The 12,087-nt window shown below is 45.4% G+C and overlaps 1 protein-coding gene across 1 annotated transcript in view; it reads left to right on the top strand.

Moving 5' to 3' along the window:
- Window positions 1-12,087, top strand: part of LOC147698978 (uncharacterized) — a 154,775-nt gene that overhangs the window by 31,034 nt on the left and 111,654 nt on the right. The window contains exons 4-5 of the mRNA XM_086935574.1: window positions 9,138-9,281; window positions 11,261-11,323. Of these exons, the coding sequence (XP_086791700.1) occupies window positions 9,138-9,281; window positions 11,261-11,323 (207 nt within the window). The remainder of the gene's footprint in view (window positions 1-9,137; window positions 9,282-11,260; window positions 11,324-12,087) is intronic.

Below are 12,087 nucleotides of genomic sequence, written 5' to 3' on the forward strand. Positions count from 1 at the left end.
ATATCAGTCGTATGCTACCACAGACTCTTACACTGTCCACAGGCCGCCCGCGTGGTTAGGCAAGGGGAAGGGTAGATCTTCTACTGACACTCACTTGTAGTTTCCACTGCCCTCATTAAACCATTTGAGGCATTACCTATAACGTTGCTCTAAATTTTATGGGCCCGATTCACAGAACTAAATTAAGACAAAATCCTAAACTTACTACTTTTGGTATTCACAGAAGTTAGGATTTTGTCTTAAGTTTGTCTTAAGACAGACTTAAGACAAAATCCTAACTTAAGTCTGTCTTAAGTCTGTCTTAAGACAAACTTAAGACAAAATCCTAACTTCTGTGAATACCAAAAGTAATAAGTTTAGGATTTGGTCTTAAGTTAGTTCTGTGAATCGGGCCCTTAGACTACCTAGACTGTGTTGGTTCTCTGTAGACTCCCAGCAAAGATAGACGAGTTGACATATTGTATTTGTTTTTTCAGCACAGTACATCTACTGTGATTTTTGGGGAGTTTGATATGAGAGTTGCGGCTGATGATTCTAGGACACATTCGCTACTTGACTATCTTTCGGCTTTGGGGTTGCAGCAGTAGTCGGAGATTCCATTCATATAAAAGGGAACACACTCAACTAGATCTTCACTTCTAAAAAAACTTCCCATAACTGAGATAGTTGAAGCAGTACTAGACTGGACCTATCAGTCTTTGATTACCTGGATTCTTGACGTGTCATCCAAATGACCTCGTCTAAAGATGTGAAGGTTCTTGGCTACAGCCGGAACTTAAAAAAACTAACTTCAGAGACTCTTAAGCCCTTGATTCGGGACTCCAGGGTCCATTATGAGGAGACTCTCTCAAGCGTCACGGTTTAATTTTACTACTGCTGCACCTCAACATAAGTGGTTTTCGACTTTGTTAAGAAAAACAAAAGCTAAACAGTGCACAGCCACTTCTCGGCGGCAGAATCTGGCTTGGTACATAATGAGGCGGCTTTATAAAATAGAGTAAGTGGGGAGGCGGTCAAAGAAAATCTTTGCTATTTTAAAAAAATGAAGTAATGTAAATGTAGCCAGTAATGTCAAAAGTTTTTTGTACTAATTTTTCATCAATATTTTTATCTTTAAAAAGTGGACCAGTATTCAAGGTGATGAAGAACAAAGGGGAACAGCCATCAATAAACGGCGGGGATTCTGGTACGGGAATGTTTAGATAGGCCGCTGATTCAAGCTTAATGATTGAAGTGATCAGGCCTCCATCCCTCCCTTCTCACTGTCTGTCAGCAAGAGCTTCTTCCATTCTACAGGTTGTTAACTCTGCTCATTGACTGGAAAACGCATTCCCTACCTCTATTAAGCAGGTGAACGCTGCTCTGATGGCAGCATCTGTTTCTGAAATGATAAACTACTTATTGCATCAGAGCAAAGTACCACATCTTTTAATGCACAGGTTTTATCTTTATTGAGAAAAATCAGCATTGGACCCGCAAGGTCCTTGCAACTATTGCACCATTGCGGGGGTTCCTGTTTTTTGTCAACCCTTATAGAGCGGGCTGTAACCGCAGTTGCCGAACCATCTTGAAACCAATTTATTGCTTGAGGATAGGCAAGGATTTCATGAAAGCCAGAGGGACTGAGCATGCCCTTCTGTTACCAGTAGGGAGGGTCACACCCAGTAGATCCTCCAAGTCTCGAAAGGCAGATGCAACTTTTTTGGAAGAAGAACTGGAAGGCCTCTCTCACTCTTCTCTCACAGAGTTAAGCTGTACCATGATATTCTGTGCACTCAGTCCTTGTGTCGCACCCGCCTCTTGTACCATTGCCTTATATACCTTCTCTCGGCCTGGTACTCCGTGGAGTGGGCATGCGTGGCTTTGGTGTCATTGTACAGGATACTTGAGCAATATATTCTGATCAGAAGCGTACGTGGAAGCCCACTGCTCCTGTCCCTCCTTCTTCCTTTGTGTGGGGGCGTTCAAGGTCATGGTCCCCATGGCTCGCTCCTCAGCTGCCGCTGACACAAAGCGTGCACTTGAGAATTGAAATTTGACTTTGCAGTACCGGATGCACCAGTTAGAAAGAATATGACAATCCAAGCACACATTTGTTAAATGCAAAAAATAAAACTGACAAGTTGGCTTGCACTGTGCTTTTAGGCCTCTCACTGGCACCTTTCTCGCACAGCATTTGAATTCAAAAGGGAATATTAAGTCGGCACACATTATGTGGAACAAGATCTGTAGTGCGTGCACCACCAGAGAAGCATAGAAGCGGTGCACACGTCGGGTTCTTACTGGACATACAAGGCCTGCTCTTGTGGGTCACTAAGTCCATCACAGCCATGGTGGGGCTTCTAGATTTGCCAGTTGATTTCAACACAGTTGGTGAAAAGATACTGCAGGATCCGGCATCATTTGTGGTTCAAGTCGCCAAGTCATCAATTAGATGGTTTGAGAATGTTATCTGTAAGAAAACCACTGAGGTCAAATACCTGGACATCCTGTCTCCTACTGCAGTGACATGTTGTGGGCCTCAGGACTCCACTGTCACCTATTTTATTAAAATCCGTGTGCAACCTGTGCCTAACCTCTTCCATAGCGTGGGAGAGGGGCGGTTATGGTGACCGCATGCAAGTAACCCCCCCCTGAAGGAACGCAGTACCAGAGATCCAGAAGAACTCCACAGGGGGTTTGATGCAGAGCTAGGAATGTGGGGCTCCTGCCATCAGCTGATGCACTTGAGACCAGACTGCTGTCATTCCAAGGCAGGGGAACAGAAGATCTCACCACGAGAAAAGAGAAAACACTCAGGTTTGTCCTTGACGGTGAGCTGACTTAGAGGAGCAGGTCAATGTAGTAACCAATACCTGCACTTAACCTGCCTTTTCTGGATATTACGCAAAGGCACAGGTGCAAGGACATGAATTGTTCGACAAATTGATTATAGTGGCTCACTTTTGGCAGGTGCTCCAGCAACAATTCTGAACCACTTGCAACAGGACAAACTCATGCAGCTCACGTTGTTTCAAGTCTTTCTAGATTTGAGCATTTGCTACCTGGTTTTAAGCTCCCTTCACTGGCTACCAATCAAGGTAATATTTCGGTTTTATTGTTTCTGCACCATTAATGTTAGGCATTGATAATACTTTAATTACATCAGCGGAATTCCCATAATTCTGTGTTACTGAAATTTCGATTACACAATTTTTTTAAATATTTGAAAGCACGCACTCCTTTTGCATACAAAAGTCTTGTTATATCAAATGTATAATAGTTTTCACATTAAATCCCTTGAGAGATAGACCGCTGATATGTCAAACCTTAGATAAACAGTAATCAACAGTGGTACGCAATGGGATGTGATGAAAGCAGAGGTCATCCTGCGACTAATTTACAGGAGTGAGATTACCCTGGGCTGGGAGGCTACCATGATAGACAAACTCAACATCAGAATATATAAAGTGGTTATCCGCCCCCAAAGAGAGCTTCTCCAGTAAGACTTGTGTTCAACATTACTAAACAGCACTGGGCTACAGGCAGCAGCTTTTTAGATTTCTGCTACAGGCTTGAACCTGCATCTCAAGACTCAGTCATGACCAGATTACCGATTTTTAAATACCGAATCATACCGATTCAGTATTTAAGAACTGGCAATCGGGATGTAGGTAATTTTACCGAATTAATTACCGAATCGGTATGATTCGGTAATTAATGAATCAGTATTTACCGATTCTGTAATTGCCATTGAATCCTATGGGCCTTGAGGCCCATAGGAATCAATGTCAATTACCAAATCGGTAAATACCGATTCAGTAAAATTACCGAATTTGCAAGGGGGACAGGGTGTCACTTTGACCCCCTGTTGCACCCCTGATTCTGGCTTGTGTGCCTTAGGGCATGTATGTGTGACACATGGCACAGGTGTACATGCACAGATGTGCATGTACACAGGAATTCGTTATTTACCATGACATAGTATTGCATGGTAAATAACGAATTCTTAAGGGCCGGTGGCACTGTTTTCAGTGCCACCTACATCACAAATTTGAGATTCGGTAAATTTACAGATTCGGTAATTTACAGAATCGGTAAATTTACCGATTCTGTAAATATACCGAATCGGTAAATTTAAGGCCCCGTACATCTCAATCACCAAATACCGGTCGGTAACGGCCGAAATCGGCCGTTACGACCGGTATTTGGTGACCTACATCTGGCCCCTGATGTGGTGCGAACTGGAGGTCACCGGTCCAACCTCGTCCTACAGGGCCCACCTTGAAGACAAACTAAAAGAATTTCTACTCACCGAGTCCTGGGGCAAGCATCTCTCAGATCAGGTCTTCAAAAAGCTAATGGCATCCACAGCAAAAATACCCTCCAAACTGGAGGACATGGCGGCACCGAGCAAGCTCTCCCACCTATGGTCCGTAATCAACTCCTATTCCTCCAGTAAGCAGCTGTATTACATTTCCTGCACATGTCCCCTGTGGATTAAGGCTAGATTAATAAGACTAAGATTGGGTGTGTGGAACTTGCGAGGTCACCGTCCGGCATGAGGTCGCTCAGATCCCAACTATATAAGGTGCCATCTTTGTGGCTAGGAAAAAGAAACCTTAATTCATATCCTATGCACTTGCCCTAGCAAAGGAAACTCCTTCTCCGCACAGACTTCAATCGCAGACTTCGTTCACACCTGCTAACAGGTAGTAATAGCCTGTTTGAACCCTGCGAGCTCCCTTTTCAACTTTATAACTGTTAAGTTTCTGCCAACAGCTGCGGACAAACTGGACGATGCTAATTCCAACCGTGATGCTAACAATCTGATGTCCAATACTGCAGTCTAAGCACGCTTACTATTTTGTGTCGAAAATTGCACCCTTTTTTTCCTCAACCCCTGTGCAATCGGATTCTGCTTGTCTGTGATTGCAAAATGTTTTGATGCGAATGCTACTCTGCAAAATTCCATTGCATGATGCAGTACTGAGCGCCTTAAACAGGCTTGGCACTGCCTATGTTGGTATTGAAATCTTTTTTTTTTTTTATAATCAACTTTATTAGTTTTTTAAGAACAATCAAATTCATTGGCAGCAAATCAAGCATCACAGTAAAAACACATCTCATCATATACAATCGACAAAGGTAAAGGTGGCCCTCCTGACTTGGTAATGAAATCTTATACATAGATTCTTTTTTTTTTTTTTTTGAAAACCTTTATTTAACATTTGCAATCAAATACAGACCAGGGCCTACAACCCCCAGGGCTGGCCGCTAAGCGTTTCAGTATGGTATTACAGTCCAACTTCAAACCCGCCTCCCTGGGGAGTATAGGAACACCATCCACAAAGCACATCGGTTGCAAAGGCAGTTCAATTCGGAAACAGGATGGGAGGTTTTCATTTTAGAATAGTAAGTAGAAAGGATCAGGTGTCGTACAGTGTCTCGGATCACAAAGGGGGGCGAGCAAAAGAACAACGTGTCCAAAAGAAGCTCGCTATAATGTAAGTCTACGGCGTAAGGATAAACTAGCACATTATTATTCGTCTACGCCATCATTATTGTCCGCCCCATAGCACCTAAACCTCAGAAAAGTCAAGGCACAGATGTAGAAACAAGGATGTAAGAAAGCCGAACCCACTACACTAACCCGGAAAAGGAAAAAGAAGAAAAGACAAGGGAAGAGAAGGAAGAAAAGAGGCCATAGAACAAAAATAAAAACGAACACCCATCCCCACACCCCCCCACCCTGCACCCCTGCTGATGACTACGGCCACCCCCCTCGCAGCCTGCCTGTCGCCCAGTGACCAGAACCCGAAATATAGAAGAAAGGGAAAGGAAGGAAAAGGCAAAGAACCCCACTCGATGAGGGAAATCGGAGGAGGGCATATTTCTACGGACTCCCGGTCTCCTTCCCCCGTCGTAGCCAGCCCCGCCCCGGAATCCGTTAAGTCAGTAAAACAATCTCGTTAAACATAGTGCCACAATGGGAGACCCAGATAAAAATCTCAAACCTGGCCCCGTCTATCAAATTCACTGAAGTCGTCAATTAAGGAAAGCCCTTTCCACAAAGTACTGCAGAAGTCTGCAGAACAGGAGTACACAGATGAGAAAGGAGCGGCAGGTCCCAATGTAGATGACTGGTACCAATGTTGCCCCTCCCTGCTTTCGAAGCCAAGCTTTACACCATCCGCCATCTTGAAGGACCGACAGGGGAGGGGAGTCGACACGGTCCGAAACAGCAAAAGATAGAAAGTAGAAAGTTCCAAAATGGGGACGACATGTAAATGTTCCAAGGGATACACAATCGGGGTTTCCAACGGTTCCATTGGGTGACCAGGCACAGTACAGTCAGGTAGATCCATTACAATAGGGGCAAACCCTGCTTCCAGGGCCGGGTCAAGATACGTCTCCGAAACATCTATTGAAAAGCGGGCTGGCTGCCGGGTCGCGGGTGTCGAGTCAGGATCCGGTCTCAGGCCTGTGAGTTTATCCGTCGCAGACAACAAACTGCAAGTCTGGACTTCAATAGTCCCCTTAAGTGCCATGAGTGCCTCCAGCACCGTTCGCAATGACGGGCCAGTTCGAGCCTGCTCCGCTAGATGTCTTTCGTCCTCCAACATGGTAGTCCCCACGGAGAGGCGCCTTCTCCGGGGCAAAATTAGACGGAGCAGGAGTAAGCCATGAGGGACTGACGGTTAGCGAGCAGTAGTACGCAGCGAGGCACCGACCCGGGGGAATCGGCGATGTGAATGCCGAACCCCCGGTCATGGACCCCCGCGACACAGCACCGTGCGTCACTCGTCACCTCACCTACTGTAGGGCACCAGGCAGCTGATGGTAGCAGAACAATCAAAAAAGTCAGAGTGCTCCAGAGACCGGACCCAACCACATTCAGCAGTCCGTTGTTATTCAACTCGGACCCGGCAGAGCCAGCACTCGAGACCCCGGCTTCCCTGCTGGGTTAGGCCTCAATGCGACACTCGACGTAGCTCCGCTCCACAACGGCGGAGAAACTCCGGGATTGCACCCCTGGAATGCGGGTCGGATCACACACACGGATCCGGTGCAGGTAATCAGGATAAGCAACAGGATAATAGAGCGAAGAACGGAGGTCAGCGGAGCCGGGAGACTATGCGGCCATCTTTGTTGGTGTCGTAGCTCCTCCTCTATACATAGATTCTTAGTAATCAAACATGCTGCAAAACCTGCACTTTTGTTTTAATAATGGCTTAAAGTAATGCTTTTTGTCCCTCAAATGTGCCTGGTTCTGTATATGCTGCTATTGCTATCCTACACACAGGGGCGGCCTTAGGCATGTGCTAGCTGTGCACCTGCACAGGGCCGCCAAACCCCAGGGGCCGCCACACCAATATATATCCTTAATATAATAATCCTCTGAGGATGGATACATATGTGCATGGCGGCCCCTGGCAGGGATTTGGCAGTCTCCGGCTCTGTTCCACTTCCAAACAACCTGACACCCCACCCTCCCCCACCCTCTTCACTGGCCTCCGCGCCTGCGTTCCTCCGGGGGCCCCTACCTACGCTCCCTGGGCCGCCATGAGCCTAGAGCCGCCCCTGCTACACAATATCTTTTAGTAATCAAATGTGCTGCAAATTCTGTTTTCTGTTTTAAACTTGGTTCAGCCTAACCTTCGTGCCAAGCTCAGACCTGCTTGTTCTCATGGAACGTTTTAACTTTACATGCTGCTAATTTGTGCACAGTTTTTTAGTAATCAAATAGACCCAGCTACCAAGCACACCATCACACTACTCTACACACTCCTCTACTTTTGCCAACATGTCAAAAATAGTGCATGGATCCTGAGACCAATGGCCAGGAGTCCTGTCATCGGAATTTTTGGACACGCAGCGGGAATACTGCAGTCTACACACCAAAGAAGTATCAATGAATGCAAGACCTCGCCTCAACCAATCTAATTTCTTGCATCAGTTTTACTACACGCCATTCAAACTGTATAGATCTGAAGGACGGAGTGACGCTCACTGCGGCAGATGATCCTTGCGGGACGTTATATTCATGCACCTGGCTTGGCAGTGCCCCATGTCGCCGGGTAATGGCACAAACTAATGCAAATGTTGTATGATGTGACTGGACTGACTCTACCGGTGGACCCTCTAATGGTGCAGGTAGGCTCTGGGAAACCAGTAGGATACTGGTGGTTTGGCCTTATTACTGGGTAAAAGACGAGCGGCGATGTGTTGGGGCAGTGCGGGCAACCCCAAGACGAGTAATACACCAACCTAGCACGGTGCAATACACTCACCGAAGGCTATTGCACATTGCTCCCCCTGAGAAGACCCTGTGCTGGTCTGTCTCACAGCTCGTACCACCAAACATGCCTCAGACTCCGATGCCTCTGGATGGGCTGCAGTTACCATGATTCTCAACATGTAACCATGGGAGGATCAACACGAGGTATACAACCTTTGTAAAGGGGACACCCAAATATTGTTGTAAACATGACACATGGAATGGCAATTGATGTATCCGGAAGATTCTTATTTGACCTATACATGCAATGTTATTTGTTTGACTGTACATGAGGAAAAAAATCCAAATAAATAAAAAATTTTAAATAGAAAAAAAAAAGAAGCCAGTATCGGCTGTAAGTACATTACCCCAACTGCGTTGCCTTTATGTACTGTCACCATCATCGCTGAGGAAATGCTGCGGGCAACATGCTCTTTGGACTTTGCATTGTGGTTCAGCATTGCTCCTGCGAGTTGCAGCTGCTTTGGGTTAAAACACTTGGGGTGGTTTGGGATTCTTCAGAATCTTTTCCTTCCACTCCCCCTAGCCAGTGGACAGTTTAGGGCAACCCAGGTGAATATATAGGAGTTTGCTTCTTGCACTGGCTGCAGACACCTTTGCATATTCTCAATGCTATTTGATTACATTCTGGTGGATATACTAAAGTATTCATCCTTTGAAATGGATACACTGTGTAATATTGAGATGGCAGTATGCATCTTTATATTGGCCAATAACACAACTGCTATGCTGCATCAGCACATGCTTTCATTATTGATTATATTAGATATATTTATATAATGTTTACTCCATCACTAATGTTGCCTTGCAGTGCTACATTTTAGCACCATTGACTTCTTTTCCCATTCTCTTTCAGGTTAAACCATTTGGATCTTTTCCGCTATTTGTTCATCCCAGAAGACCCCACATTTCTCCCTATTGTTCCCCCCGAAGATGGGAACGGCAGCGTCGTTGATAGCGATTCAGCCTTAGAGATTCTTCAAGAAATGATGGCCACCAGGTAAGTGTGGACCTTGATAATATTCATTCGGAGACGTGGTGAAGCACGAACAGAATGGATTTGGTGGACGATCTCATGAACATCGAGATCCCTTTTATTGTACGCCGCCCTGTGGCCCTCATCTCATTCCAGCCTTATCCTCCATCCTTTTCACAGCCAAGTGCCCCTGAACTGGACATTAGTCCTTACACCCCTGATGCACACCTTCTCGTGGGCTCATCCTGGATAGCTCCTAAAGCTCCTCTGAGCCACATCACTTAGTGCTCCTGTGAAGCACCTCTCTCAGTAGTCCCCTTGAGGTGCTCGTCCATCGATCACGAGAGATGCTTCACCCATAGGTCCTGCGTGGTGCAACACTAGTGCTGCTTGGGCGCACATCACCCTGTGCCCCCTTAGGTCCATCATCATGGGCATGCTGCTCCACTTCATTCTCTGTCCCACAAATGCCAACACCACCTGGACGTTCTATCACTGCATCACTGCCTACATTGAAGCTCGGATGTGTATAGGACTAGTGTTCCTTCACAAACTCTTTAAAGAGCTGAGCTCCTTAATTACAGAGATGGTGTGGGTGAAGGTTGGAGGCGAGTGGCTCTGTACCAGCTCGAGCTAGCGATTGAGGAAGGGGACCTGGAATCTTATTACTGGACTTCCCAGCTCCAATATGTGTTGAGGTGGATCTCAGAATCAAAGGCCATCTTCATTGGGAAAATGTTGGCACCAACCCGGTTGATCTCCGCTCTTTGGGAATGTGACAGTAGGAAGATGAACTAGCCATGCTGGTCGAAATGGCGAACAAATGCTGCCTCACTTATACTATGGGGGTAAAAACAACGATAGGTTATCCATCAGAGGTCCCTGCCGATAGCGTTGGAGATTTGAGCCTTCTGGGAAGAGTTCCCAAAAGGCAGGTTTAAGAAACAGCACGAATAATCATATTCGGAGATATGTTCTCTCTTGGGATACTGAAAACGTTTGAAAAACTGGAGCTGGATTTTAATCTACCAGTGGGGCTGCTTATCTGGTACAACAGAATTACACACGCACTGTGACAGTAATGTGGGGTGATGAAAGAACAACCGATATAGATAAGGCGTTACAATGGGTGCTGGCGATAAGGCAATGATCTGACAATTTGGGGCACTTAAGATAAAAATCGTGACAGGCGACGTGCATGCCGGGCTCAAATGGAAAGAGACGCTGGGTATAGAATTCACATATGAAGAATGGGACAAGATAAAGAAATTCCAGATTATTTTTTTAAGCATTCAGGAATGCAATCTGTACGTTTATACAATTTAATTATCTCCATCATTCATCCCTGACCCCCATGAGTGAGGTTGTGACTACTTAGGCCAGAGCTTCTTGTGATTGGCCCAGGGGGGGGGGGGCAGTATTCTACCGCGTGGTCATGTGGTTCGCTAGAGGGTTATTGGAAAGCAGTTATGTTGACACTACTTGAGGTGGCAAGTAAACCAGATTTATATCATCCCAAGATATATTTACTGGTTGAAGCCGACAAAAGAATACGCATATTTGGAAGCGATAACTCCTTGTAGGATACACAAAGAGGGACAACCTAGACTAGTGCTGCTTGCAAATAAGTAGAGCTCTGAAATGGTGATGGAGGCAATCTATGGTCGATAAATATAATATTCTGGAATAAGAAAGAAGAAACACCCTTGAACAACAGCTTTGTTAATATAATTACTTCTGTTTTTCATTATTATTTGTTTCTGACCTGTCGCATAACTGTATTGAAGACCTACAAATGCATGCTGGTTTAAAATGCCAATAAACATATATATATATATATATATATATACACATATATATATATAATATATTATTTTTGTATTTGTAGCTTTACTTCTTTTAACCTGAAAGATGCCAACCTAGTGCAATATTTTAATTACTGGATATGATACAATTAAAGTCATTATCCTCAATCCATATTTCTGTTTTTTTCCATTTTGCAGACTCGCGTTCGAGAGAGAGGATTTCAGTTACCAAGGTATACAGGATTTTGGAAACTATTACTGGTAAGTTGTAATCTAAGGCACGCATTGCTGTTAGGACGCCTATTGCCTTGCAGTTCTGTGATAAGCCTCTTGATTGAACTGAACAGAAAACTTGGCGTGTAGGCATTTCACATTATTTCTTTCCAAAGTTTTTATTGTTTTTTCAAAATAATAAATGGTGTGTGGGGGCGACTTATGAATAGGCTTTCCAGAGTCATGAAGCAAGCATGGCTGAACACGCTGTAATGCCAGAAACCGGTCCTAGGAAGCTTGTTTCCGGTCCAGGGAAGACATGGCTTGGCAGTTCGGGCTGGACTGTTCCAATGAGGCACAGGGTCAGACTAATTTGCATATGGCCATGTCTGAACTGTGGTGGCAGAGTGGGCTAAAGACAGTGATGGATTAAACCCAGATCTGTTGACTGGGTGTGAGTGTTTGATTGGTTCAGATGCTCCGTCCATCACCACCCCCTTTTGTACCACTTTGTTCGCCATAAGTTGGCAGGGTATACTCAGACATGAGTCCCTTGCTCACTTTGCTACTGGATTCAAGCTATCCTGGCTGAAGACGGCTGTAATGCAGGAAACCGGTCCTAGGAAGCTTGTTTCCGGTCCAGGGAAGGCATTGCTTGGCAGTTCGGGCTGGACTGTTCTCATGAGGCACAGGGTCAGACTGATTTGCATACGGCCATGTCTGAACTGGGGTGGCAGAGTGGGCTAAAGAACGGTGATGGATTAAACCCAGATCTGTTGACTGTGCGTGAGTGTTTGATTGGTACAGATGCT

Source organism: Lissotriton vulgaris, chromosome 8 (assembly GCF_964263255.1).
Source record: "Lissotriton vulgaris chromosome 8, aLisVul1.2, whole genome shotgun sequence".
NCBI classification, from domain to species: domain Eukaryota; kingdom Metazoa; phylum Chordata; class Amphibia; order Caudata; family Salamandridae; genus Lissotriton; species Lissotriton vulgaris.